Source organism: Balearica regulorum, chromosome 13 (genome assembly GCF_011004875.1).
Source record: "Balearica regulorum gibbericeps isolate bBalReg1 chromosome 13, bBalReg1.pri, whole genome shotgun sequence".
Classification (NCBI taxonomy): Eukaryota; Metazoa; Chordata; class Aves; order Gruiformes; family Gruidae; genus Balearica; species Balearica regulorum.
The window spans coordinates 16705001-16732940 of NC_046196.1; the positions used below are offsets into that span (position 1 = coordinate 16705001).

General features: G+C 42.6%; 1 protein-coding gene and 2 long non-coding RNA genes across 13 annotated transcripts in view; 1 reads left to right on the top strand and 2 right to left on the bottom strand.

Annotated features, from left to right (window-relative positions):
• The window catches only part of SALL1 (spalt like transcription factor 1), a 32199-nt gene extending 10112 nt beyond the window's left edge, over window positions 1-22087 (bottom strand). The window contains exons 1-7 of one of the 9 annotated variants that reach the window (XM_075765277.1): window positions 21967-22087; window positions 20386-20472; window positions 18497-18578; window positions 8171-8278; window positions 7351-7399; window positions 6805-7093; window positions 4475-4567 (exon numbers count right to left, since the gene is read on the bottom strand). In XM_075765277.1, the coding sequence (XP_075621392.1) occupies window positions 4475-4550 (76 nt within the window). In that variant the 5' untranslated portion in view covers window positions 4551-4567; window positions 6805-7093; window positions 7351-7399; ... (2 more) ...; window positions 20386-20472; window positions 21967-22087. Of the gene's footprint in view, window positions 1-2255; window positions 2773-3214; window positions 3700-4474; window positions 4568-4660; window positions 4982-5184; window positions 5320-5519; window positions 5575-6804; window positions 7094-7350; window positions 7525-8170; window positions 8279-8359; window positions 8879-18496; window positions 18579-20385; window positions 20473-21966 lie in introns of those variants that run through there. The other 8 variants (XM_075765278.1, XM_075765283.1, XM_075765281.1 and 5 more) reach the window with 8 other exon arrangements.
• On the top strand, window positions 3937-24703 carry LOC142603640 (uncharacterized). Of its 2 annotated transcripts, XR_012837536.1 has the most exons (4): window positions 3937-4409; window positions 13385-13511; window positions 22044-22176; window positions 24060-24703. It is a non-coding gene; the product is annotated as an uncharacterized LOC142603640 (long non-coding RNA). The 2 variants fall into 2 exon arrangements; XR_012837535.1 differs by lacking the exon at window positions 13385-13511.
• Window positions 23363-27432, bottom strand: LOC142603642 (uncharacterized). Of its 2 annotated transcripts, none has more exons than XR_012837540.1 (4): window positions 26898-27432; window positions 25743-25876; window positions 25282-25488; window positions 23363-23532 (listed from the first exon to the last, which is right to left on the bottom strand). It is a non-coding gene; the product is annotated as an uncharacterized LOC142603642 (long non-coding RNA). The 2 variants fall into 2 exon arrangements; XR_012837541.1 differs by lacking the exon at window positions 23363-23532 and adding an exon at window positions 23827-23945.
• Between the last annotated feature and the right edge of the window lie 508 nt (window positions 27433-27940).

The window sequence follows — 27940 nt, forward strand, 5'->3', positions numbered from 1 at the left end:
TCTCCTCTTCGGGGGTCTGGCATCTGAGGGGTGACAGGGGAATAGGGTTAGCAAAAGAAGCAAAGCTGATAAGGTGAAGCTAAAATAAACTACTAACTTCCTGCTAAGCAACCAGTAAGACTCAATTCGGGGGTCACTGGCAAGATATTGAAGTACATATTGTGATCTGAACCCTGTCACCTTTGGATGGAAGGAGGCTAGCAAAGGTTAAAACAGCTGAACACTTAAGTTTTTGGTGGTTTTTTTTTTCTAGCACCAGCCATACAGACGCGAAGCAACAATTTCACTTGCGCATTTCAGCTTTCATTTTTTTAAGACTGCGAAGCATATAGGTGCGATGCACCTTCGAGTATAGAAAACACACACAGCAAAGCTTCTTTGATGGGCATTTGGCAGGAGCTGCCCCTATTGTTTTTTTACAGTTTCAAGAAACACAATTGTGTTTTCTGAGGGGCACCTCAGGTCCCTTCAATAAAGATTCACGTTTCCACAATTAAAGCATGAATATGGTTAAAAGCCAGGTATGCAATAAGCACTGGTACAGCTAAACATACAGGAAGGCTCGTCCTCCGGGAGCCAGATGCTACTTAGCATCAAAAAGATAAATAAGGTACAAACTAAAACATAAATATTTTGCAGCGAGACAAAGAAGCGGGTTATGTAGGGGAAACACACACCAAACGGGTCTGAACTGACACCGGGTTTAGACAACTTCCACCATATGGGTTTCAGTAATTATTTCCGAATTGCATCTGCCTAAGTGAGATTTCACAAGGCCCTCTACACTTCGGGCTCACCTTTGGAAAAAACACAAATGTCTGTATTCTGAACCGACAGACTGCAGTTATCGCACAAAAAGGCCTAATTATGTAACAAACTAAAAGCAGCCTAACTAAGCAATTATTTCTCTTAAGCACCCTGTCCTTCAGATCTTACTAAAGAAAGTGATCATAATTTCTCTCATTTCATGGGCCCAGTAACAATTACGTGGATGATCATAATGCTGCAGCAGGAATTTACCAAAATCCGTTATTGACATGAAAAGGCACTGGTTCTGACAAGCCTTTATATTGAAGGGCAGCAAATATTTTCTCTTCCTCAAAGTCTAGCTGGCTTATTTCTCCAATATAACTTTTGCCTTGGAAAATTGTGCTCCAAGAATATTCTTTTACAATTGGGAATGCAATTCCAACCACCTAAAATAGAAATTCTAAAATGTCATGAAAGTGGCTGGCATTACTAACAAAAGGAAATAATCCCACAATCTCCTGCCCACTTCCTACCAGTAATTAGTTACTTGTTGAATATAATTTACGCTGCAAGTAATTTCTGCTATTAATCTAAGAGCTGTTCTGGTTAATCCACTATGAACTTTATCAAATGTGCACACGCACAGGATTTTACAAGGGTAAACTTACTTAGCCATTGACTGCACCAAAAATACATTTTAACTGGAAAGTCTTCCTGGTAAGAGTGAACTGCATGAGCTTTGAACTTTAAAAAAAAAAAAAAGAGAGCGAGAGCAGTAAAAAAGAAAAAAAAGAAAAAAAAGAAATACATGCTGTTGCAGACTGAAGAACTTTTTTTCCTATCGATCTTTAGATATGAAACGATAGCAGAAAGTTCTAACAAACCAGAATTCAAATCAGATGCAAGAAATGTTCATGGGGCCACTCTATTCATGCGCTCAAAATACTCCCCTTACTGCAAGAGTCTTAAGTACTAGTGATGCCAAATTTGCCTGGACCCTGCACAAACTGTAGATGAATTAGCAAACCTGAATTCACAGTATGAAAGGAGAAGAAAGGAGCTCTTGGAATTCCGAGGCTTTGTTTTGCAATTTCAACGCATATAATGCAAAATCGCCCTCACCACAGCTCACCCATCCTGTCTCGCAGCAGTGTGAAACTGCTGCCAGGGCTGGGGACCCCGGAAAGGCAGAGGGTAGCTCTATGCTAATAATATTACAGCGTCCTGAATCCTGAAACACCATTACAAAACATTCCCTCTAGGCAACTTACCCAAAACTTATCGTCTAACCATGTAAACCAGCTATAACCTAAAACCATTACTAGAGAACGGCGGGGGAGGCTCCTACGGATTTTATAGTAAAGCACACTGCTTTTCCTAGGAAACTGGTCGGTATTTTTTAAAAATAATAATCTTCGTCATTTACTTATTCAACTTACGGTAGCCACGCAAACTAAACAAAAGCTTCACTTCCATGCCATCATTTCAGGCAAAATCCAACTTACTTCAAGTACATCCTTTAGCAACAGGCAGGAAAGCTGTTCAGTTAACATTCCTTTCTCACACTCCCACTGTCTTTCATTTGAAAACGATGTGCAAAATGAGATCAAAAGACTAAAACCAGAAGAAACTGGCTACTTTTAAAAAAGATACTTGGAGGTGTTTTGATCTGTTCCATCTACTAAAAACAAAAAAATAGCGAACGTCAAAAGATGCAATCATACAAAGTGACGATGTGAAAAATCCCTCTCTGCTTTCCCAGCAAGATAATTTCCATCTCAGCTTTCCCTTTCTCTGCTCGCTTAAAGAAGTTCCAAATTCTTTCACAGGAGGCCGATGAAGGAAAAATAAAAACTTAACGTTTTCCCCAACTCCTGCTCCAAACTTCAAGAGGAAGTAAGAATAATATCGGAAGAAAAATAAATACGTGTACTGAGATGAGAAAGGGGATTATGCTGAGCAAACGGCAAAACTCGAGGGCACTCAAAGCGCACAAAACTCAGCTCAAAACCAGAAGTCGCCTCCCAGGAACCAAATGACCTTTAAGAAACGTCTCGGCAGAGCTACGCGAAGGGAGTTTTTATGTATTTGCTGGTTTACGAAGAGGGCGTCCCAGGGACTTTGGAAGCCGGGTAAGTGCTCACACAGGCAGGACAACATCTCGCAAACTTTCCGACTTGATTTATCGCGCGGAGCCCAGGACCTTCTCCTCGCGTTCCGCCCCCGCGCAGCCGAGGGGCGCGGGCACCGCACACGGTACCGCCGCTCCCGGGGCCGCCACCGCGCCGGCCGGCAGCTCGGCGGGCCCAGGGTGGCAGCCGCCGCCGGAGCGCGGAGCGGCCGCGGGAGCGGAGGGCCCCGCGCCAACGCTTCCTCGGCAAATTGCCGGAGGAAGGCCGAGGTGCTTCCGACCGGCGGGGCCGGGCGGCCAAGGGGGCACCGCCGCGCCCCAGCCCTCCCTTACCTGCCCGCCTGAAGCGCTTCTGCTCCGCGGCTGCCGCCGGCGGGTCCCCCCGCAGCCCCCCGGCGCTCGCCCTTCTCATGGCCGCTGGGCGTTCCGGCCGGCCGGCGGCGGTGGGCGCAGGGGGAACGCTGTCCTCGGGGCGGGAACCCCCGCCGGCCCCCGCCTTCCCGGCGGCGGATCTCGCCGACCACTTGTCACCCCACGTCCTGGTACAGGTACGGCAAGGGGCACGTCCCCTCCGCCGCCCGCCGGGCTGCGCCGAACGCCTCCGAAATCCCCCTTCTCCCGGAGGGGGAGGGAAAAGGGGGGAGGAACGGGAAAAAAAAAAAAAAAAAAAGAAAAAATATTTCACACGCTCTCTCTCCAAATCCTGGCGGACACAAAGCCAGCGTTTATTACTCGCTTACCGACTTGGAGGGGAGGGGGAAGCGGAGAAAAAAATAAAAATAGAAAACAAGCTTAGGGACAGAAAACAAGCCCCCGCGCTGCCCGGAGCTTCCGCGCTGGCGGCCGCGGAGCCCCTCTCCGGCGCGGCGGCTGTGCGGAGCCCGGCGCGGCGGCGGCGGCAGCTCCCGGGACGGGGCGATCCCCTCCGCGGCCCGGCCCGGCGGCGGCAACTTTTCCGCCTCCAGGAAGCTTTTGGTGCAGCCGGAGGCCGGGGCTGCTCGGCGGCGGGGCAGCGTCCCCCGCTCGGCGGGACTGGGGGGAGTGGGGGCTGCGGGAGCGCTGGGGTCCGCGGGGGTGTTGCGGGGGGGGGGGGGGGCAAGAAAGTGGGTGTCCGGGGGGGTGGGTTTTCCGCCCCTTTCGGGGGGACGGCGCGGGCAGCATGTGTGGCCGGACGGGGCAACCGTCCCGCGGGGCTCCAGGATCAGCCGCCCCGCGGCAGCCCCACTTTGTTCCCCCGCTCCGCGGGGCGCGGAGAAAGGCGCGGGGGGCGCGGATCCATCTCCCGCGGGCTCAGGATGCCAGACCGCCCCGCGGGGGGAGGGCGCAGGGAAAACATCAAAAAAACGGAAAGAGTTTGGAGTTTCGTTAAGAAACAGGCGAAACAAAACGCTGAGTTAAAAAAATAAAATAAAAGCCAAGAACTTGGACCAAAACCCTCGAAGGACACCCCCCCCCCCCCCCCGCACGTAACTCCAGGAGATCCTGCTGTCCCGCTCCGCCGCCCGGCGCGGTCCCGTCTCCCCGCAAGGTAAGTTGATCTATTTTGTGTGTGTTTGTGTTAAAATGTATGCGAGGGAGAGAAGAAGAACTCACCATTTCGCTGGGATAATAAGGCCAGATCGGGGTCGGATTGGAAATGCTGAGGCTTCGCCTGCTTCCTCCGCGACATGCTGGCTCAAACATCAGCTGGGGCAGAATAAAAAATTACTAAAAAAAAATCTTCTCAAAATTACGGAAATCGAGCCTCCCCCCCCCCAGCCTCCCCAATCCTCCGCGCACCGCGCATGTGTCCTGCTATAATTATGATTATCAATAATGCATTGCGATTAATCATAGAGGGGCTCTTTGAAAGGCGATTGGCACATGGCCAGCTCTATTCAAACCAGCTCGCCTTAATCAATTAGGCGCTGATTTGCTGGAGACCCTTGTCTCTCCGCCGCTCCCACCCAATGAGTCGATCCATGTGGCAGGAGAAGGGGCTGGATTTCCCCAAAGCTGTTTGGATACAGTTTAACCCTCTTAGCAACCAGCTGGGGCTGCATCGCGCCATCCCGGTTACTATAGGAATGTGTCTCCCCTCGCCCCTTCCTCCAGCCCCGACGGGCTCCCCGCGCCGGCCGCCCTCCCTCCCCCCCCCCCCCCCCCCTCGGTTTTGCGCTGCATTTCACTTTTTTCTTTTTTTTTTTTTCTTTTTCTTTTTTTTTTTTTTTTTTTTCCAAAAGCTTTCTCCCCCACCTCGCCCAACGCCCCGACCCGCGGAGGGAGGGCAGGGTAAGCAATAATCGATCGAGGGGAGGACGCACGGCTGGGGGGCGGTCGGCGGGGAGCAGCGGGCCCGGAGGGGCGGTCCCGAACCCCGGCGGCGCCCGGCAAGTGTCTGCGCAGGGAGAGCCCCGCTGCCGCCCGGCCCCGCACACTGCCGCTCGCTCCGTCCGGCTGCTGCAAAAAGTTTCGAGTGTGGGTTTGGGTTGGTTTTTTCTTTTTTTTTTTTTTTTTTTCCTTCTTCTTGTCCCCGCATTTGCAAATAAAGATCCTTTTTCCGCCCTCCCCCAGCTCCCGCCCGCCTCGCCCCTCCCCTTCTCTTTTCATATATCACGGGCCCGAAGGGTGCTGAAAATCGGAAGGGTTTGTTTTTTACCTCACACATTCCCAGGACAATTAGGGTGCCGCTGGGAGCGGCGGGCGGGCCAGGCGGCCGCTCCGCCCCCGGCCGTCACGCCGCGCCGGTTGGCTGGGCCCGGAGTCAATCCGCCCGGGGAAGGCCGGTGCGGGCGGCGGCGAGGCCAGGGCTGGGGGCGGGCGGCGCGTCCCGCTCCGCGCCGCTCCCCCTCCGCCTTTGCCTGCCCCTCCCGGCGCCACGGGTGCCTCCGCTCCCCCGTGGGATCGCTCCTGACTTTTGTTTCCCTCCTGGACGCGGGACCCCGAGGCGGAGCGATGCGCATCTGCCTGTCGGAGGCGCCCCCGGCCGCGCAGAGCCTGGCCGGGGGGCGGGGGGCGCGGAGCGGCCCGCGGGAGCCCCGCGCAGGAGCCTGCGGGCCGGGCGTGCGCGCAAGCGGAGCCGCCGCGGGCGCTCCGCGGGGCCGGACAAACTCCGCCGAGTTTGGCGCTGGGCTGCGCGGCGGGCCGGGGGCGGAGAGGCTGGCGCTGGGGCTCCGGCGGGCGGAACCGACCCGGTCCAGCGCCGGAGAGTGGCCCGTGCGCTCCCCCGATCGCTGTTTGTGCCTAGTCCTGAACGTCTGTAGCACCAGGACCGGGCGGGCACTGTACTCCTACCACGTAACAGACATCACGCGTCAAACTTTTACGCCCGGGTATTGCTTCTAGAGGAGGAACCCCTTACAAACAAGTTTCACGATCTTGAAATAAAAAGTATAGCTGCAAAGAGGCTATAGACAACGCTATTTTTAATATCTCGTATATCCAACGATACACATACAGCGTGTATGAATGGCGTGTGTTTCCCCTGCGCTCACGACGCTCTCTGCTCTCCGCACCCCTTCGCATGTCGCTCTGGTCCGTGCACGAAAAGTTACTCTGCAAAATAAGCTGAGCTGGGAGAAGCGGGAGCGCAGGCGATTTCTTTTCCTCCACCCTGACCCATCTAGTGCTCTCTCCTCCCACTCCCCCCGCTGGATTATTTACTCTGCTATAGAAGCTACTCCTTTTTCCCGTATTAATATTAACAAACTCTCTGTAAAAGCAAGAGGCTGATCAGATACAACTCATTTCAATTTCAAATGAGCCGGTAAAACCTAGAGAGCGAGCGAGAGGAGAAGGGAGAGAGGGAGAAATCTTCCCATTCGAGGAGCCGGCTCACTCGCGTTTTCTTCTCATTATTAAACGAAAGAGACTGTAAGATGTTTAGCAAGAAGGGTGAAAAAACCCAGCAGCCGCAAAACACAAACAAGCAAACGCATACGAACCGAAAAAGCCTCCCAGGTGCCACTCCAGTATTTAGTCAGCGTTGCAAAGTGGTCACTGACGCTTCTTTTCATTTCTGCACAGGGCGAGCCCCCTCCCTCCCCGCTGCATTTGGTACAGTAGATTTTGAGAAAAAGACAAACGAAGCTATCAGCGGGGATGATGTTGAAGAATGAAGATAATAATGTTGCTATAGGTGGTACTTCACATGACATTATTTTTCACTGAATATTTAAAGAGATGTTTCGGCAGAGATGGATACACTCAGCGCAGGCTGTCACCCTCCTTACCCTGAGACAGTGGGAAAGAAACCGAACCTGAACCTATAGAAACGCACACGTTACTTATAGCGAGCCATACGTAGATGCACACAAAATACCCACGCGGATCTATTTACACATCTGTGTCTGTATTTCTAACTGTATCAATCACTCCATTAGCTTCCCACGGTTTCTAATCTAGCCGCTCTCCCAAAATTATTCGCGTTTACAATTTCATTATACATTTGTCGATTAAGCTAAAGACAAATTTCCCCAGATGCGCAGTACCTTTGCTTCGTGGCTGGAAAAAGGCGGCCGTGGACCGGTAACTAAAAAGCTACAAGAAGAAGAAAAACAGTGGTTTAAAGAAAAAGAAATTAATCTGGAGAAATTAAGTTTTATAACTTTTTCTTTTTCGTTTCTCTTCTCCCTCGCTAGTGTATAAAGCGGCGCCTGGTATTTCATCTAGGACCGCTTGATTATTTATTGTTTGTTTTCCTCTCCTTCGCTGGGGGCCGGGAGGGGTGGGGAAAGGGTGGGGGCAGAGCAGCATTGCCAGGGCTAGAGAAAAATCGGTCTTTATTGTTGTTGATAGCAATACATCAATTAAACGTCATTGTCTCTAACAGAAGTTGCGAGAGTTCACAAGCGTAAATACTCTGATCTTGGGTTTTCCCTCTCGAAGTTCCAAATGACAGTGACAGATATTTTTCCCTCCCCGCCACACCTTGGAGATTTATTTTTTTTTTTTTTTTCCCCCCCTCGGATTATTCTTTTTAATGGGGGTAGGAGGCTTTCTAATGTGCTCCAATGCAAATCAGCCTGGCTGGAAGACACCCGTGGTGGGGATCGATCTCCAGTTCATTGAGACGAGCACTGAAGGGAGATGGTAAACAGGGGATAATTTGCAGTTCATTCTGCTGAGAGACGATTTCAATGAGATGCAACACCCTGGACTGGATTATTGTTATTAGGGTTTGCGATCAGACACAACACCCTTAACACGCAGGGGTTAAAAGCTACACAATCCCCACGTAGTTCTAATACATCGTTAATAACGATCTGGGGGGAAAATCCAATTGATTTCATATTTTCTGCAAATTTTCACCTCTGGAGCAGCTCGGAGGGCGGACCGTGCGCGGAGGCAGCCGCTCTGCCGGCGGAGGCAGCCGGCGGGTCAGCCCAACCTGCGGCACCGCTCCGCTCCACGCTGCCTCTGCACGGAAATCAAAGCACTGTCAGGAAAACGCTGTCTCCCTGCAACCGAACCACTCACACTTTCATTCTGCAAAAATACCTGCTTTTCAGTTAGCAGGGCAGGTTTGGGGTTTTTTCCCCCCCTCTCTCTTCCTCTTCGTCTTCTGTGTTGTCCTTTTTCCTCCCCTTTTTTAACTAAAAAAGACACACTGCACAAGAGTTTCAAACATCGCTGCAGCTGACCTCTCAAATAAACCGTTTTTCCGCTAACACAGGTTACGTATATTTTAAAAATGTGTGTAATTAGGGGCTTCCAGATGCTGCAGTCAGCTGGGAACTTGGCTTTGTGCTCCGATGGATAATAAACTTTTGAGACAGTCCTGGGGCGCAGCTACCCAGGGGCAGCGAGCACCAGCTACCTGGAATCGTTTTATTATCGATAGCCTGGATCACGCTATTCAATATGGACCTTGCAAGTCCTGTGAGTGTGTGGGTTTAGGTATGACTACTTTTGTGGACATGCTGACAGCTTCCCCCCTCCCCCCCCCTTCTCCTTTTCTTTTTTTCTATTTTTTTTCCCCTCCTAATGATAATTCCCCAGGAAAAAAAAAAAAAAAAAAAAAAAAAAAAAACAAAAAACCAAAACCCACACCAGAATTGAATCCTTCTCCATTATCACTGACAACTAATAATTGATCATTGCTCACAAACACAAGCTTTTAGCCGCATAATTGAATCGTGAGCAATACGAGTTGAGCCAAAGGAAAAAGGAAAAAAAAAATGGAGGGAAAGAGCCTTCCCTTCTCTCCCCCAAATCCCAGAATATCGCAGTGATAGGGAACTCCCCCGCCCCCGAGATAAAAATGAACATGACTACTGCCATAACCGGCCAAGGTGGGATTATTTAATTCAATTCTTTCTTTACACATTTGCTGCCTTTTGTTTGACCTGATGGCTGGCAAATTTTTACACCTAGCTGTCCCTTTTGAGTTTATTGATGAAGGTGCTTCTGAAATGATTATCAAGAGATTTACAGCCATCACTACCCACCTACGGGAAAAGTAGTAAAATCAATCCCTCAATCAATCAGACCCCTCTGTGCATATCTTTTTAATCTGCTCTTTTAGCTGTTTTATTACAACATGAGCATTAAATATGTTTGTTTCAAATTTAACACGAATGCCTCCGAAGGACTCTTGTCAATTTAGACATAAATCATGAAGTAAACAAGCGGGATGGAAAATCCTCTTTCTTGGGCAAGAGAGTTAAAAAACGAGGAATAAAAAAAAAATACCAGCAATATCCCGCATCAGTGTATAGGCAACTATTCGGTATGTACAGCTCACAAGGCAGAAAAAAACCATACAGAAAGATAAATATGCAGGACTGCAAAAGACTTTCATGCACTTTTACGTGACTACACAGGGAACCTAGAGAGTGCTAGTAATTACAAATACTCTCACATCCTAAAGCCTATCATTATTTCCTCTATTTGATATCTTTTTTTTTAATAGCAGAATGTCTTATTTCCCATGTTAAAAATAAGCTTTTTTAAAAATTAAATACCACACACTTGAGAAAATTTATTATTTCAATGTTATTATTGATCCCAAGGTGTCCCTCTATCCTCTGTATACCTTTTTTAGGTTAATGAATTAAATGAGAGGGTATTTCACACAGGCTGTGTAAGTCAGAAATCTTTCCCACTGATTTGTTACACAGTGGTCATCATGTATGGACAGAATGAGTCTATTAGTTCTACAGAGAACCAAGAATTTTATTTGATGCCACAGGGGAGGTTTTCTCTGCAAGCCACATGCCTTTACAACCCAGTTTAATTTTTTTATTATTATTTTTTAAATATCCTAGTGTATCACAGCCATACAAAGCCACCATGTGCCAGAAAAGCAGAAGTTTAGAAATGAAGTGACACAGATTTCTCCAGCCTTAGACACCAAATTTTAAAAACCATTCCGGGCTGCAAAGACATCTTCCAAAGACATATTGTGATGTGTCTCATCACAGATATAACTCTACATAGAACAAGAAGAAAAAAAAAAAAGACACTGAAATATGTACATGTCAAAAGAAGAGCCATGAAAAAATACATCTGATATTGGATGATGAGATATAACTAGCTATCAGTCATGATTTCCTCCAAACATCTCGCTTTAAGAAAAATGCCTTTATACAGTAGGAAAATTTCACAGTCACAATTGCTGTGCACCCGGGTATCTATTCACAAGAGTCTCAGTGTTGATTTTTAAAAAATGATCATAGCTATCATTTTTTTATCAAAGCACTATTTAAAATAGTATAAAATATGGAGGTGGGAGCCATTTAAAAGCAAATGAAGGAGTAGGACTGAAGGATGTATTTTCCAGGATTTTTAAGGGGGAAAAAAAAAAAGTGTTCTTAAAAAAGTGTTCCCTTAGGATTTGCTTACCTTTGAAACAAAACTACACAAAAATTTTGTAGTCTGTCAAAATACAAATACAAGGCCAAAATTTCACATGGCAATTGTCTGTGAAATAGAACGTACAGATGATTTTCTACAAGGTAATCATCTAACAAAGTGAGACCTGTTGTTGTCACAAAAAGATTTTCGCTGTCGAATCAGATTTACAGAGTGTGCATTTTTATTTACATTTTAAGCTTTCATTTATAATCTGGAGAATATGCAGCAATTATGAGACAAATATGTCTCAAACCTCAGGGGAAATGTTGCCTGTAGAGTTCTAAATTTCTTGACTGACGAAATGAACCTGACAACCCCTCTCATTTTCATGACATATTTTTGATTCAAATACAGTGGAAGTATTTGTAAGCACATACATTTTGTTTGCATAATATTGAGGTGCCCTGATTAATGCATGGTGTTTACAACGTGAAAATTGTCATACTCTTTGCATCAACGCAAGAAGCTGGCTTGGCAGCCGCTAGTTGCAATAAAGTAAATGCCTCATGAATAATGTTCTGCGTTCCATGCCTGAGCTGAGTCCTCACGATCCACCTTTTGCCCCCCATACGGACCAGCCTGTTAATAGAACTGGTCTGCAATGGCGCCGTGCAAAACTTATCCCGCTGAGTGTAAATATGTTTGCTGACAGACTTGCACATGCATTATCTGCATCTTGTGGGGAGCCCATTTCCTCGTGGAGCAATCTGATCCCCCAGCCGCATTTTTGCAGTTTTATTCCCTCCCCATTAGCGACCATTTAGGGTTCAGATGGCAACAACAGCCATCACCTACTTCAAACGATAACTCCAGGAGTTTCTGATTTCTTAGAATAATTCTGCAGCCGGAAAGAAGGGGAAGAGCTGAGCACTGAGCTGCCAGCCAGCTTTTACTGAACTATCAGCAGATACTACATCAGTGACCCAGAGATAGCCTTGAAAACTACTGCTCCACAAACCCAAGATCATACAGTTGCTAGAAGATGAAACTCACAATTTCCTTTCCTTCCCTAAGAAAAGCTCAAATCACAAGAGCAGTCCTCATAAAGAGACTTTTAAAAGGCCCTTCCTCACAAATCCAGAAACCAGGTTTGGGCTTACAAAAATTGTTTCCAACCTTTACATGCTCTATATGGTAAGCTTGGACTTTCAGCCTGGCTGTACAAACTATTTCTTGAATCTCACCCTGAGTTCTATGGTCTGTGTTAGAGTCCTTCTTCACACCATCTCAAACGGAGTGTCCAGGATTGCAGAACACGTTTATTTGCAAGTTGTATGCAGCTTTTTGCAGTCTAGCTGGCTCTCCCCAGGACTGTACACAATCATTAAGCTCATCTGAGCTCGTTCCTAGCCACTGACACTCTAGAAGCACTGCCCAAATAAGAAATTAAAGCTTGAGTAAGTTTTAGATCATACTAAAGGCACTTGGAGCAAAATCATAGATGCAAAGACAAATACAGCCCCAGTCTGTTCTGGTTCAGCAATTCAACCATCATTACGTCATGTACATACTGCAACAGGCAGAGCAAAAGGGGGGGGGGGGGAATCGTACTGGAATATAAGACAACATAATACATTTAGGGAGAACTTACATCAAACACCAGTGCTTATTCTACATCCATTTGTAAAGCTGCAGGATACATCATATACTCACTTCTGAGACCATGAAAAGCTACTTTTCTTGTCCTCAGAAGTTTGCAATGCAAAAGCCCAATCCTAAACACAGTATTGGTGAAATTCCTCCTCGTGCAGGAAGCAGAGCATTGAACACGGCAGCATGGGCAGTGTTTCAGTCTAGAACTGCACATGAGCAAATTGTGAGCCCGGGCTAACTCTAATGATCGAATATGTTGTTTCTGGCCACCGTCCGTCACTGCCCCTTGCCTGGAAGACACTGTCCCACCAGCTGAGCTGGGGCAATCGGCGGGTGGGCTCTCCCAGGCTGCGTTGCGCTAGCTTTCGCAAAAATGTTTGCGTGACATCCTCCGCCAGCGAGGGATGGAAATCTCCTCATGGGGCAACAGTGCGTGGTACGGTAACTTCTTAAGCTGTTCCAGCTGTTTGCAAATAAAATATGCGTCTAAGCCCCCAGTCTATACAAACTGGTTTCTGCGAGGAGCTGTATTTGTGTGAGTGTGCCAGATCAGGCCCATTACTAACTTCAGATGAGAGTAAACAACCGTTATGTAGAAAAAGATCTAGAGACGGCACCAGTGACAACGATTAGCACGTAAATAACATATCTCTCCGTAAGATGCCTTTTGTTAATATGTTTAGTTGACAGATGCCTACCTTCACACTCCCATACATGCTAGGGCTTGAAGTCACTTGCTCTATCTCTAAAGTTTACTCAACCTGGCTCTTCTGTGGTTGAAGCAGCTTCGATTTTTATGCTGCATGAAAGCACAAGCAAAGCTACAGTATGTAAGAATAACAGTTTCATGAAAACATAGAGCCAAATGCATTATAAACGTACCGAATTAAGTGGAATTAAACAAAGGATAAATATGGTTCATTCCCTCCTCCCCCTTCAGTACTGTCCTCTCTGACACTGTACATGTAATCTCACAACACAATAACATTGCTGCACTCACTCTGTTCAAGCAGTATCATTCACTTACTCTTTGTTTCACTCCTAGAATTTTCTAATAGCAAAATTCAATTTCAGCCAGTGCTGCTCTCCAAAGGCTGCCAGACCTGCCGCTCCTTTGCCCCACTGGTCATGGATTGCTCTCAAGTGGGACAAGACCTGCCCGTGTTCAGCGATGGGAGTCACGCCGAGCAGAAGCAATTAGGTAAACTCAGTGCAAAGGTAAAGAGTGAGACGGACGTGAGCCTAGTGGGGGAGAAATAGGTAAATCTGCATTCAGGGCCAGCACCGCCACCACCAGCCACGCAGAGCATGCAGCTGCCTAGGGCTGCAAAATGTTTAGTAACACTTTCTTGTGCTAGCGACTGTGGGGCCTACGTTTAAAGTTTTGCCTAGAGCAACAAAATCCTGTAACTGCTGCTGGTTGCCATATTCAGGGAAGCCTGCAGGAATTGCTTGCTGGTGACTGCGAAAGCACTCCCTGCTTCTCTAAGCAAAACTACGGTGACATTTTAGGAGTGCAGCTCCTTAAACCACCTGTTCGAATCTGCTAATCGCAGGTAATCTTGGCTCTTCAAGGGGATTACTCAAAGACAATATAAATACTAAATAACCAAAGACGACAACTGTCACTGGTAATTTGCATCCGTTTTTTGTGATAGTACACAATTATTTTTGCAATAATTGTAACCAGTAACGCACTACAGAAAGTTCTCATGGGATTGACTCTCCTTTCAGAAATGAACTGTAGAATATGCTTTGCATTTCTTATTATTCTGCTTCCTTATTGTCATTCTCATAAAATCAATCAAAGTGATAACTGGAATGTCTAGAAAGAGCCAGAATTTAATCTGGAAGAATTATACACAAGTATATCAGCACTGGAAGTGTATCTGCTTAAAGGAGCTATGTATCACTACAGAGAATGCAATGTTCTATGCTTGAAGCATTGGCATATATCGACAAAATTATACTAATTTCAGTGTAAAAAGATGGCATTATGGAATACTGCTTGGAAACATGCATGTTACAAAACTAAAAATAAATACATGCTACAAAATCTGATATTAATTTCATTTTATGAAAAAACATATTGTAGATGTTTACATTGTATTCAATAAATATTAGCCATAAAGCCTAATCTAACCCCAGATTTTGCTAGACCCAAGACTTTGGGGAAATCCAGGTGTCAACCCAAACTTTGTAGCTCAGGCACATGACTGAATTTATCCAGGTATCTGTAAGGCAGCACAGACCTGCCCAGTGTTTCTAAATACAATCTTTTTCTAGGTCCCTTTCCAACTGGTCTATGAAGAGCCCTTTTTAAATGAGATATGTACTCTTTTCAAGGGTGGAAAAGAGATCAGTTCCCTTCTTTGAATGATTTCTTCTTCTGAACTGCAGAGAGCATGCTGGAGGAGTTGAGGTATTGGCTCACCAAACAGGAGAGGGTACCGGTGAGATACTGCTTTCTGTAGCATAAAAGGCTCTTTCCACACTAAAGACACCCCTTTGACTGCCAATCCTCATCCCCATTTAGATAAGTCCTCAGCAGTGGAGCCACAACGGCCAAGGATCAGGGCCAAAATTGCCTTGGAGGCAGTTGGCCTCACTGCTCCAGTGGTCCCTGTTCGCCTGTGGATCCTATGATTTCAGGATGTCCAGGAGGTGCGTGTGGAACATTTGTCATCATCTTAGAAGAATACAAAGGAAATGTTGTAAAGTTTTCCTTAAAGCATTTTTTCAAACCACATGGATATTACTGGATAGTCTATGTATTGCACTTTTCAATACGTAGCGCACACATTTACCAAGTGCCTCAACTGGAACGCATTCTAGGTTCCTTGAAAACAAAAGGTTGGACCAGATGATCTTTCAAGGACCCTTCCAACCTGGGCTGTTCTATGATTCCATGACAGGGCAACATGATTTTACATTAATAATTTGCATATTATTTGCATATTTACTGCTTTATTATATCTCTCCAAATCAAATAATCAATATAATTTGGACTTTATTGTGGAAAGAATGAAACTGCTTGACTGATACATGATGGTGAACTAACTGCATTAGACACTCTGGCTCTTTTATTTCTCCTTCACTCAGAAAAGAGCAACAAAAATCTGGATTTGTTCTGTAAAAAATTGTAATACTGCAGGCTAAAACTTTCCTTCTCAATTTAAAAACTTTCCTTCTCAATTTAAATTCATTTTAAATTGTTATGCTTTACAAACTTCCAAATGGGATTCTAATTGTTGACAGACATTTTACATTACATGTGTCTATCACTTTGATTTAATATGCATTTTCAATGAAATTTAAAAAAGGCCTCTAAGGTGGCAATTTAACAGCAAGACATGCTGTGAATTTTAGATATAAAAAAATATCTAGTTTTCAAGGGTTTTTTGTATATGTGAAAATGGCCCTCCTGGAAAAAAAAAATAATAAAAAAATCAGAGAATGTCTCTATGGCTGAACTATCAGAAGCTGAATATCTCCAAGAATATTACCTACCGGTTTAGTCAATCACAGTCATCAGAGGCAAACCAGGTTTTACATTTATGCAGCAATTCAGTAGCACACTTCAAAAAGTATTAACCATGAAAGAAATAAAATGTATTTGGAAATCCTATGTCTGGTTTATTACATCTCATGACCTGATTTAATTTTCTTCTACAGAAAACCTGCATTGAAATGTCTGTAAGTAATAGGTACTTCTTGTCAACTTTGATAAGAGACATTTGAAAGGAATTCCAAATGTATTCTGAAAGATAAGAGCAACGCTAGCTTGTCTGTGTCCCTAAAAGAGCGGAAACCAGACTGAGGAGAGCATCCAAGCTACAGAACAGACCTGTTCTATATCAAGTCTACTTTTGAAATCATCAGAATTGTAGTTAATATATAGGCCCTAAACTATAGACGTTGATAGCACAGTGGGAACAACTCTGCAACTTTAACTTAGAATTTGTTAAACAAAATATTAGCTACTTTTAAATACTTGCATTTTCTTCATAACTTTAATACAAACATCTTGGCTTTGGCTTATTTTATATAAATAGCTTTAGATCATCTTGTTTTAGTGGTCCTGCAGGGTGTCCCAAAACCTACACTTGATGGCAAGAATAAACATTCATTAAACTTCAAAGGCTGCCAAAAAGTCTAGTTATTTTGATTTAGGGGAATCATTTAAATTAATCCCTATGTTTGTGTAGAAAATATGTAATGTAATCCATTTCTCTGTCTCCAGCTTCAAGTCACTTACCATTGGGAAAGAAAAAATTGCTTTACTAATGTTGCCTGTCTTGAAAAACTGGGGAAAAAATGAAGACTTCATATCTTCTTAAAGAATTCTGGCTTAGTGACATTGAGAAACAAATATTATAATACACAACTGTGTGCTTATATCTCTGCATAACTGCTGTTAAAACTGACACACACAATAGAGTTCTTCAATGGGAGCAGTAAAACCAGATTTTATGTATGTATGTGTGTGTGTATATATATATAAAAAAATATTATTTTAACAAAAGAGCCAATTACTTTTTTTGAATGGCTTTCTGCCTTAGCACCCCAACTCAGCTGAGTACTGTTGCGCTACAGAAAACTCACGGTCACCTTTGTAACATATCTTCCTTTTTGCTGAGGTCCTCTTAAAATTGGGCAGAAACTGTAATAGGGTGAAAAGCTTAGTTTTTAATTTAATTTTTACTTTAAAATTAATCCACTTCTCAGCTGAAAGGAGTATGTAGAGCATACTCTGTCAGAGGCACGGAGGAGAAAAAACAAAAGGAGTGAGAACCTCAGCTATTGTAAATCACTGTCATGCCACCGAAGCCAATAGGACTACGTCAATTTAGACTAGCTGAGGTTGTGGCCTAATATTTGTGCTGAAATGTTGAGGCTATAGCTGTTTCCCCGAGCTGTATAAATATTTGTTGAAAGCTGACTGTTGCGGTGCAGGGGGTGGATTGCTCATCAGCAAAAAGTTAGGTCCCTTGTCTTTTCACCTTTCTTAAGGAAACCCTTAAATTTTTTGGGGGTGGGAATTTTCCCTGGGTAAAGGGTACAGATATGATCCTTCTTACTTTGTACAGGGATTATACTGTGTACAGTGGAACAGTAATTTTCATCTGGACTTTTGAACTTGCACCCGTCTGACTGTCCTACACTGATTCATGCAATGTACTGTACATGAATGACCAGTAATGTTTACAAAATGAATTAGTTTGACTCCAAGTCTCTAGCCAGAAAGTAATCAAAGTGAAGAGCCAAGCTATTTCTGAAATTCCTGTTTCCCTAGCTAGAAACCGCGTGCTCTGTCTTGCTAATCAGTGTATTAATGTAAGATGTACATTTTCTATACTGGATGACAATTAATAACAGCAGTGATTCTGAGCAGTGTACACACATTAACTATTCCACCCCCATACTGCTCTTGCGCGGTGGGCAAGTCTGATTGCAGGCTATGATACAGAGACAAAAACAAGTGAAAATGTCTATAAGTAAGTGATTAATCCACAAGTTGTAGGGTTAGTTTTGGTTTTTCGGTTGTTTTTTTTTTTTTTCCCCCTTACGTTAAGTTCCAGTTAACATTTTATTTCACTTCTTTCAAAGCCAAAGTTCAGAGACATTTATTCAGGAGTCGTCTTATGCAAATATTTTTAGTAGGGTTATTCATAACTGGTATCCCTAAAGTCTTGGAGGCTCTGGTTTATTTCCTCATCAACCATCTTAATTTAAGAATTCAGCAACATCAGAACTATCTTCAGAATAACCTCATCCTATAAAACCTATCAGCCTTTGTTAGATTTAACATAAAAATTACTAGGAAAGAAAACAATGTTATTTAAGCATTCTGTTTGCGATAGTCTGAAACTCAAAATGCATCACTGAAATTTCCTTCAGAAAGCCAGCCTCCTAATCCAAAAAGCACCACTTCATACAAAGCTGGAGATGTCTCAGAGCCAAATTGTTTGCTCCTGTAAACAGTTAGAGCTCCACAGAGGGAAGATATGAAATAAGGCTCTGTTGATTCTCCAGCAAAGCACCTGAACCATTTCTCCCACCCAGTCAGTTAAAGCAAAATTAAAAGAAAAATAAACTCTGATTGGTATGTGAGCTCTTCATTTGATGCAAATTACCAAAACTCTACTGGATATCTGACTTAAGCAGAGTTATAACGAGACTTACCACCAAGAAGATCCGGGCCAGGGTATTTTAATGGTGATTTCATGTGGGTGGGTGAGAACCTGATTCTTCATCCTTATTCAGGCTGAAAATAAGGAATGCACCACAGAGCTATAGATCAGTTGAGAAATTGATTTTCTGCAGGGAGAGAGGCTAAAGAGGCTCAGTTCTTCCAAAATTAGCAACTGCTAGTGTGGTGTATAGCTTAGGTCAAATGACAAGTGACCACGATGCTGCCCAACACCTCCCCATCTGTATCATAGCTGCATCCAGCCCCTGTTAGCTTTTATTGCCAGACTAAACTTGCAAATCCAGAGGAGTGGCAAAAATGAGTAACATCTGAATAAAATAGCTTGGCAGGACATCTTTAACATTTCCTAAAAATCAGAGGTTAATAAATAGTTAAATTTAACTGTAGCTTCTTTTAAGTAGTTTAAACATAAGCCAATATTTTTGTCTTTTGTTGTCTCAGGGTTTCTACAGGAGCATAGAGAATTTCATTAATGATCTTTCCACACTTTATAGCATTATGCCTTTGTACTATTATCCATCCGTACCCTTATCTAGTGTGTTATCAGCTGTATGAAAATAACTATCAGTCCCTTCACCCCAGAGCAAGTATCAATAGGAAGAATGACAGTGGCTAGTTTGCACACTTGAAATGGTTTATTTGTTGCAATCCTGTGCACAAGATGTTTATCAGTAAGCACCAGACAGCCATGCAGAAGAAGGAGCCTTAATTCTGTCTGAGACAGCCTCTTATTGCTATTGATAGTTAGCATCAGTGTCCAGTCTGAGAAATGGAAGTGCTGCAGGCAACTTCAGTCAAGACACCCTATTGATCTACTGCTTCCTTTGCCTCCCTGAAGCTAGAGAAGAAAAATAAAAAGGGGAGGAAAAGCTGGCTGTATAAGGGGCAATGCAGCAGTCTATGACTTACCATCATTCAAAAGGGGTGTGTATGTGCATGGATATTCCTGATATTCGGTACCTCAGACAACTGTAAATCACACGCACTGCCATGATAAATATAAATGTCAATGTGTTTGAAATGTCCTTTATATAAGAGGTGTCACTAGAACTACATTTTTAGCATGAAACATTTTTGCTGCTTTTTATTTTTCATTGACTTATTGTGCTTCTGTTATATCCTGTCTAACACAATCAATCTAAAGCATAATATCTGAGAGTCCTATTCATAAATAATACATATTTGGGTCATTTTCATTTGTATTCTACAATGAAGATTTACAAGCCAGAAACAAAACAAGAAACAATGTGTGGAATGATCTTATTCAGTGGATAAGAATATATTACTGTGATCAATTAATCTGCTTTTCTCTGCATTAGGTGGACATCTTTATGGTGCATCCATAAGGGTTTATAACTTAGGAGAGAGAGAATCAGCTCTAAGGCTCTAACATAAAATGTCTGTACTCAGAAAACAGAAACTTTCCCAAAGTTTTTTTTTCCAATGGGAAACGTGTTAATTTTGGCAAACGCAACCACAGCAATACCCCATCTATCAACACAGTACATCGCTCTGCCCTATATACTACCTCTCATGTTAAATAAAACAAAAAATTGACTACATTATACCATAGCTAAAAGTCAAAATAATAATTCCAGGGATTTCTATAGTGCCATTCATCCAAAGATAGTCACACTCTGCTACAAACCATGCAAATTCATTCTGCAGGAGGGCAAAACGACACACAGAAAGGTCCTAGCTGAATTTTTTTTCGGCCAAAAGTTAGTAGGCAAAATTAAGTAAAAAAAAAATAAAAAAAATCTGTGTGCATATAAATTGCAGGAGCAAATCATAACAGGAAAGATGAAAGACTTAAATTGGTATTAGTACACCAATATCTCATATAAGAAACTACAGTCACCTGTGCAGTCACCAGTAGAGCTGGTATTCTGATGATGGGTCACAGCAGAGGAGCAGCAGTAATGGCCCAGATATTTATAAATTTTGCCTGGACAGAAGGAGCAAAAATTAGGGCTTGGTGAGTAAAAACCAGTCAGTGTTATTTTAGGAAGGAAAGCCAGAATATGCAAGAACTTTGCTGGCAGTGTAAACTGATGAGAAAAAGTCGGGGTGAATGGCGGGAGCGAGGGCAAGGCTGGCCACTGTGGCGGTTCCTCCCTTTGCCTCAAGCACCGAGAGACGCAGGCTGTGCTGCGCTCGGGGCTTCGGACTGTGGTTCTCAAAGTGGGTTATTGTATTAGTTTTTCAACTCTGGAAATTTGTTACAAGCGCATCGCAGATAAAAAGTGAAATGAGTTTTGCAACTATGGCAAAAAAGCAATTTTACATTTCATTGGCCTTTTAAAACCCTTTTCAATAGAAAATAAAAATAACTGTAAGGGGGAAAAAAAGGCTACATTTCAATTCCCATTTTTATAGTTTGACGTTGCAGATGTTGCTGGGTCAGAGGTGAACATGTCTTTAGGTGTCAAAAGATGCAATAACCTGAGTCAAAAATGGCCCAGTCCCCAGAACCGTGACTGTGTGCCAGAATATCCCCACCTCAGAAGCTTGCTGGCAGCAACGTGCTCCAGGTGTCTCACACTACACAGACCTGGTAGTCATTTTAATATTTTCCATGCTCATGTAAATGGACTTGATGTGTGTTCATCAAATGTGGGAAAATCCCACAGAATTGCGTGCCATCTGTTTATAGGTAAAAGGTCTGCTTTGCTGACAATTTAGCGCAAAATCAGAAAACAGAATGAATGCAAGCAAGCTCTTGTTTTGTTCTGTTTCGGTTTTATAAATCTGAGGCTTAATGTCATATCAAAAACCTAACACAGTTCAAAGGTTCATTCTGTTTGGATAGCATTGTCCTCTTCAGATGTATGAATACTACCTGAGCCGCATGGAGCTCTTAAATCTGCACCACATGGCTACAACCTGCAACCTAGTGAAACCCTGAGCGCACACAGGATTCGGCAGGACATGGTGAGGGTGCAAGGGCCACATCTTGGGCAGCTGGATGGCTGCACTGGTGCTCTGGACCAGAAGCCTCTGTGAAGTTCTAGCTGAGAGCATTTCAACTCTTCTGGTTGGCCTCAAAGTGAGAAACTGAAGCTGAAGCAAAAACTAAAAGGCTCATTTAGAAAAAGTATAATCTTATTTTATTTAACACCCCCTACCACATTTGCTTTCTTGTTAGAATTAAAGCAAGTTTAATTCAAATAATGTGGTAGATGCCAATCAAAGTGTCCATCTTTATTATTTTGGTCTGGTTTAAGACTGCCGGACAAAACGCGGTTATGTCTGAGGTCCTGGAAGCAGCTATGATATTAAAATAAAGGCTTTGGTGACAATGATTTTCAGCATCAGTTGACAGACATCAACCAGTCATCAGATAAGGAATTTGAGACCTTTCTTGTCCTTATATTCCACGTGGAACATGCGCTTATAGTTTTCTACACAGAACTGATAACAAGACCTGGGAAATTTATACCTGAATATGAGTCAAACGTTGTCAGAAGATGATGTCAAAGACTGTTTCAAAAGCGTATTTTCGTTATATCCAATCAGGGAATGAGAACTTGTCTTCAGTGATAGAAGAGTTCACACAGCTGGCAGAGAAGAAAAACATCAGAAGAAAACAAATTGACAAAGCTAATCAAATCCAGACATATGCAATCTAAAATCTGAAATAGGATTCAAGGTAAGCTAAAAGGACATTACAGCATCAAATGCTATTAAACCATCCAATACAACCTGAAGAAAAGACAGAATAAAATCTTTTTAGAGATATGTGCCAGATGCTCAGCAAGGTAGGTTAGTGTATCTCCATTGAGATAGGCTCTACAGCTTTATGTGGGCTTAACCCTGCCCCCAATGGCCTAAACCAGATATTTTAACCTTGTCACCAGCATTGTACTGGGGTATAAAAGTTGAGACAGAGAGTTTGAAAGTGCCTATGGTCAGTTAATTGGAAAAACAACCAGTCCCAAAGTATAATCTACCCCATTTACCAAGAGAGACAAGTTTTATATGTTTCAAACAGAAAAGTGCAACTTCTCCAGTAATGTGGCTGAGACATTTACTTTGAAAATGAGGAATCTTATTTCCAAGGTCAATCTGAGGTTTCCTGGGTTCAGACTAAAATGCTTTGCGGGGCCAAAGAAATATTTACTGGATTCTAGGGAGCAGGGAGTGGATGTGTAGTTTGAACATATTTCAAGTCAGCCTGGGAGGTCGTCTTGTTTTTATATATTTGTGTCTCCTCAGACAACTTTTTTTTTTTCTTCCCCCCTGAGAAATTGGAAGTGAAGAAAATGATGATATTTTTTGCCAGTACATTTCAGCTGGGTCATTTCCTGCATTGAACCAGACAACCTCCACTATTGGCTCCCTCTCCACAATGTAGTTCTTTCCAGTGCATCATATGAAACCATACAGTCAAATTTTGCCCAAGGGCTGCCGTTCCTTCTGTGTTAAACTAGAAAGAGTTTCTGTATAAAGCAACGGTTTGCTTCATGTGACCTTTGACAGTGGGAGTGTTGGGAGAATGACATTATATGTTGTAGGGCTAATGCTAGGTGGAGCTTTGTAGGCAGTCGTAAATTAAACAGCAGCATTTTACAAATGAGCTCCATAATGAGTAGGTGATTGGAAGATGTGCTACTGCATGCTGGAGATTAACATCCGAATAGAGAAACTATCACCTAGCCCAGGAATGGCAGTAAAAGGTTAAAAGAAATATTCAATATTATCAATCATATTAAAAAAAAGAGAGAACTTCTTACAGCTGCCAAAGGAGCTTGGGAGAATTAATGTGTTGGTGTCAAAAAGACTGAGAACAAGTGAAATAGGACTATAGTGATTGCCAGAATCTTACTTGCCTGGAGAGATAACATTGGACAACCAGTTTAACTAGGCAGGTGCCAAGAATCCTCTTGCAGATGCTATGGAGCGGCTTTCAAATACAAGAATGTACAACAACCCCCGTCCTCTGGTCCTCTCTGGGGTTTCTGAGTTGCTCATTAAACCAGGGAAACCTCCAGTGAGGTGTGATGACCTGAGAAGAGACAGGAGCTAAAGAATCAATGTTTTTAAGTAAAACAGCAATTATAAAAAGATCTACAGCTCTTTCCATGTAATCAGGTAAATTAAGAGGAGTGGCGTAAAGCACCTAAATTGGAGAAAGAGTGGAGAAAGAGTGGAGGAAGGGGGAGTGGGGGAAAAGAAGGTCTCTTGGGAGATATCTGATAGGATGCTTAGTCTGTGTAGAGGGCAAAAGGTTAAGTGAAAATGAGATGAAGGAATGATCAGATATAGTCAGATCAGAGACAGTTAAATAAAGGAATGTGCTAATCTAAGATAAATGTGAAGAAGCTTGCCTATGCTGAGTGCGTAGCTGTTCTTCAGCAGTTCAGGAACCAGAGAGGAGGAATTCCTGGTTCCCAATCCACATCAGTCCTAGCTGAAGCACTTCCCAGCAAAGAAACAGAAGGTATAAGGACACAGGTTTAAGATTCCTCTCTGCTACACCAAAAGCATAAAAGGATATCAAAATGCTTCTAATTACATCTACACTTTTTGCAGGTCCCTTTTTACTGCTGGTGTGATATAAATCAGAAAGTCAAGCCTGTGCTGTCTGTGGTTTTGGACAATGAGAAAGATGCTGTTTAAAGAACATGAAAACAGAAGTACTGAGAATTACTTGAAAGCTGCAAACTTCGTTGGTTGGCTAATGTTTTCATGGGTCAAAGAACTCTCGTTAGAATGAGTTTCCATAACAACAAACAACATTTGGTTAAAAGAGGGACATAAAGTTGCAAATAAATGCTTGGGACACAGTCTATATAGAACTTCATCAAATATTTTGGTAAATCTCCATTCTTAGCCTACTCAACAAAAATGGCCTGGGATAACAGCACCAGAAAGCTCAAGAAGTATCTGTACTAACCAAGTCTGGAAATGACCACGAGAATTTTGTTCAAAAGCCTTTGGTGGCTTACAGCCTTTCAATGTTTCTAAAGAACATTTCTAAACCCCAAGATGAAAGCTCAGATTCTTAGACACATAATTTAGAGGTCAGTACTTTTTGTGTTTCCTCAGGAGCTTAATTAACATACAGTTAGACCTGGGAATTAGGAAGTTGGAGCTTTAACTTGTCGGCTAGATGCTAATACTTGGGGAAATACCCAAACTGGACTTCTGAAAATAAATTTTGATGTTCTCAACAATTTTGGTGTTACAGCTTTTTGTGGGGAGAAATTGTTGTGTGTTCTTCACAAGGAGTTTGATTAGTCATGGAATTCACTAAATCTAGCTGAACTTCTTAAGACTAGCACAGAACCCACATATATTTATGTCAACCCTAAGCTACAATGAAAGAAGTGTGAGCCTGTAAATTAGGAGTTTCAAATGAAAGAGGTGGTTGAAGCATTTTGACCCTATTCAATCTGAATTATACCTGTTTCCTTGTCTAGCATTTTAGATACCTTCCAAGTGTCTATCGACAGCATTTATAAGTGGCATTCAACAACAAAAAAGAAAGCAAGCTGCTCACAAAACTCGCCCTTTCCCCATGTGATAAAAAGCAGCGTTCCAGAGGAAGAGACAAAAGAGTGTTTGGGTCCCAGTTGTATGTGCCTATGGGAAAGGGGTGGTGAAAAGAGGCCAACAGCTCCTGGAAACAGGGATGGGAGGGGAGAGCACAAATCAGCTTTATGAGCTAGCAAATGATGGATGGCTAAATGCCAATTGAGAGCAATACATACAATTGAGTTTGCATTGTTGCAGTTATTAAAGGTTATTTTACTTTTAATTTTTGTGGTAGGTGTTCTTACTCCTTTCTTACAGAAACCCTTGATTTTCACTTGCTAGATACTTAGATGCACTTGTCAAACCCAAAAGGTGATTTCAGTTCTTGGATGCCAGGAAACCCTTCCGCTGATCAAAACACAGCTGCGCAGGCTGGCTTGATCTATTAATGGGTGCCACAACTCTGGGGTATGTCTGCCTATACCTGTGAAAATAGATATAATTAATATAACAGATATCATATGTATATGCAAATCCAGATGGTAAAAATGACTTATAGTAAGACGTTTTCATTTGCCAAACCAAATCAAGACATCTGAATCACTTAATCAGGCATGTGCAACCTGCACTCGGACTACTGCTGCTGCAGTGACATCAACATGCTCTCAAACTATTTCGTTTTACGTTGACTTTGTTTTTTAATGAAAGATCTTAAGAAACACAATTTTTTAAACATACTTTAACTAGCTTTTTCCAGGCTGTCACCTCTCTGCAGCCTTTAAAAAGCTCTTTCCATTGTTTCCCACAAGTTGCTTGGACATACGATGTCAGACCATAGGACTACAAGAATTGTCATTCAGTGGATACAGATCCTAGGTATTAAAACAATGAATGAGCAAATTTCTGGTTTACATAAAATGCTTTCAGTGTAAGACAGGAAACAGAATATTTTCTTATAGATAACCTTTTTATCCATTACAGAAATGCATACCATCCCCTTTACTAACAAATAACAGAGAGAGGCAATATCTTCAGTATGCTTTATTATATTAATACATTTTGTATTACAATTTTATCTTCTTCACTTTGACATTTATTTCCCCTTTAATGAGTCAAAATGCCTAGCCAAGAGCTCTTGACTTTAAGCACATTCTTAACATCAGCATATTAACTGTCACATTCAGGCTAATAGGCTTAACTTACCCGTTTGAGATCTTTGTCAAACAAGACCCAAACCCCCTGATTTTAAAAAATTGATGTAAATGGCAACTTTCACATTAGTGGCACTGGAGACACAATAAGGCTGCTTCATCATCATAATACGAACATTCAGTATTATGGTTTTGCTCCCAAATATCTTTATCTGTGATAAGTGCCTCTTCTTGCAATAAAAGATACTGAACAAAAAGTAGTTTCACAGAGATTTTGAAGTCTTGATTTGCAAGTTAGTCCATTCTGAATCCTTCGTTTTACTTCCTTTTGTATTGTGAAGGCAAACAATTTTTGTAGCTTTTATCATGAGCTTAAGCATTACATTTTAGCAGACCGAGCTCAAGTACATGCAGATGGGCATAACATCAATTTTTTTAAGGATATTACAAAGCCAACTGTAAGCAAATTAATGCAAAACCAAGAGGGCATTTTTTTCATAATCTTGGGTAATTCTGAGCAAAGTTTCAAAGGACCACAGGTTCTTCTCAAGAACCTAGATGAAACAATTGAAGGTTTTGAATATTTTTTAATTCTGAACTCTTAAATCATGTTAGCATGAATCACAATACAAGGGAAATCATAAATATATACAGCTGATGTGATCTATTTTTAAGAACAATTTTAGAATCAGATTCCTCATTAATTATGACTATTTTAATGGACAGAGATAAAACAATCTACCTGTCATTTAGACAAGAGAGTCATCCTTTTCCTCCCTCTTAATCCAAAACAACTCTGCAGGATTTGGGGTTTCTGAAAAAACAATGGTGATAGATTTTCCATATATACCCTTATTTTTTTCTACTAGAAGAGTGGTACATACAGTGTTTGAAATTCATTGTGGATTTGATCTTTGCTCATTGTTGACTGAAGGGCGGTTGCTACCTTTCTCAGTGACACCGGGTCAGAGCTCACTGCTCACGGGAGCATGTCTCGGTAGGTCAGAAGTACCTCAGAGAAACTAAACGCACTCTTCAAGATTGGGTCCACCGAAGTGTTTCTATATTCAAGCTGTCTTTCAGTGGTTTTGGTATTTCTGACTTCTTACTCTCTTCTTGTGAAACTGGGAGATAGTGTGTGTGTGTGCTTCCTTGTTTGCATGTATGAGGAAGTGAGAGAAAAAAATATAAATTCTTTTAAGAGTGAATGCCACATGAGATAATTCCATCTGCCTGCCTGATTTGGTGTTTTCGGCTCAATTTCTCAGCTTCTCCTGATGAATAATCCAGCTCTTCCCAGTAATATGCACTGTTTAAGTGCTGGACATATGCTACAATAATAACAATTACAAATAATTACTTTAATGGGGTGAACGAATAACACCAATTAGTTGGTGTGATGATGTTTCCATGACAAACTCCAGCTTTATGGAGTTGTTAATTTTTAAGCCTAAAAGCTTTCTGATATCCTTTGTCAGGCAACAGTGTGACTTGACCACCTCAATTAATAAATCTCTTTTGCTAGATGCATACAGTCACGGACTGTGCTCCTACTTAAGTCAAAATTTCAATCAACACCTCGTGCAGAACTAAGTTTAGGCTTAACCGTAAAGACTTAGTCATAATAAAACAGATTTCCTGGTGAATACTTATGAAATAATTTCATTGCCTTTTTCCTGAAGAACCTTTAAAAGCGTTGGCATGCACATGTACTTTCTTACATACTGTCAAATCAAACACTGGTTCAGAACAACACTTCAGCCTGTTGTTAACTCCAGGCTTATT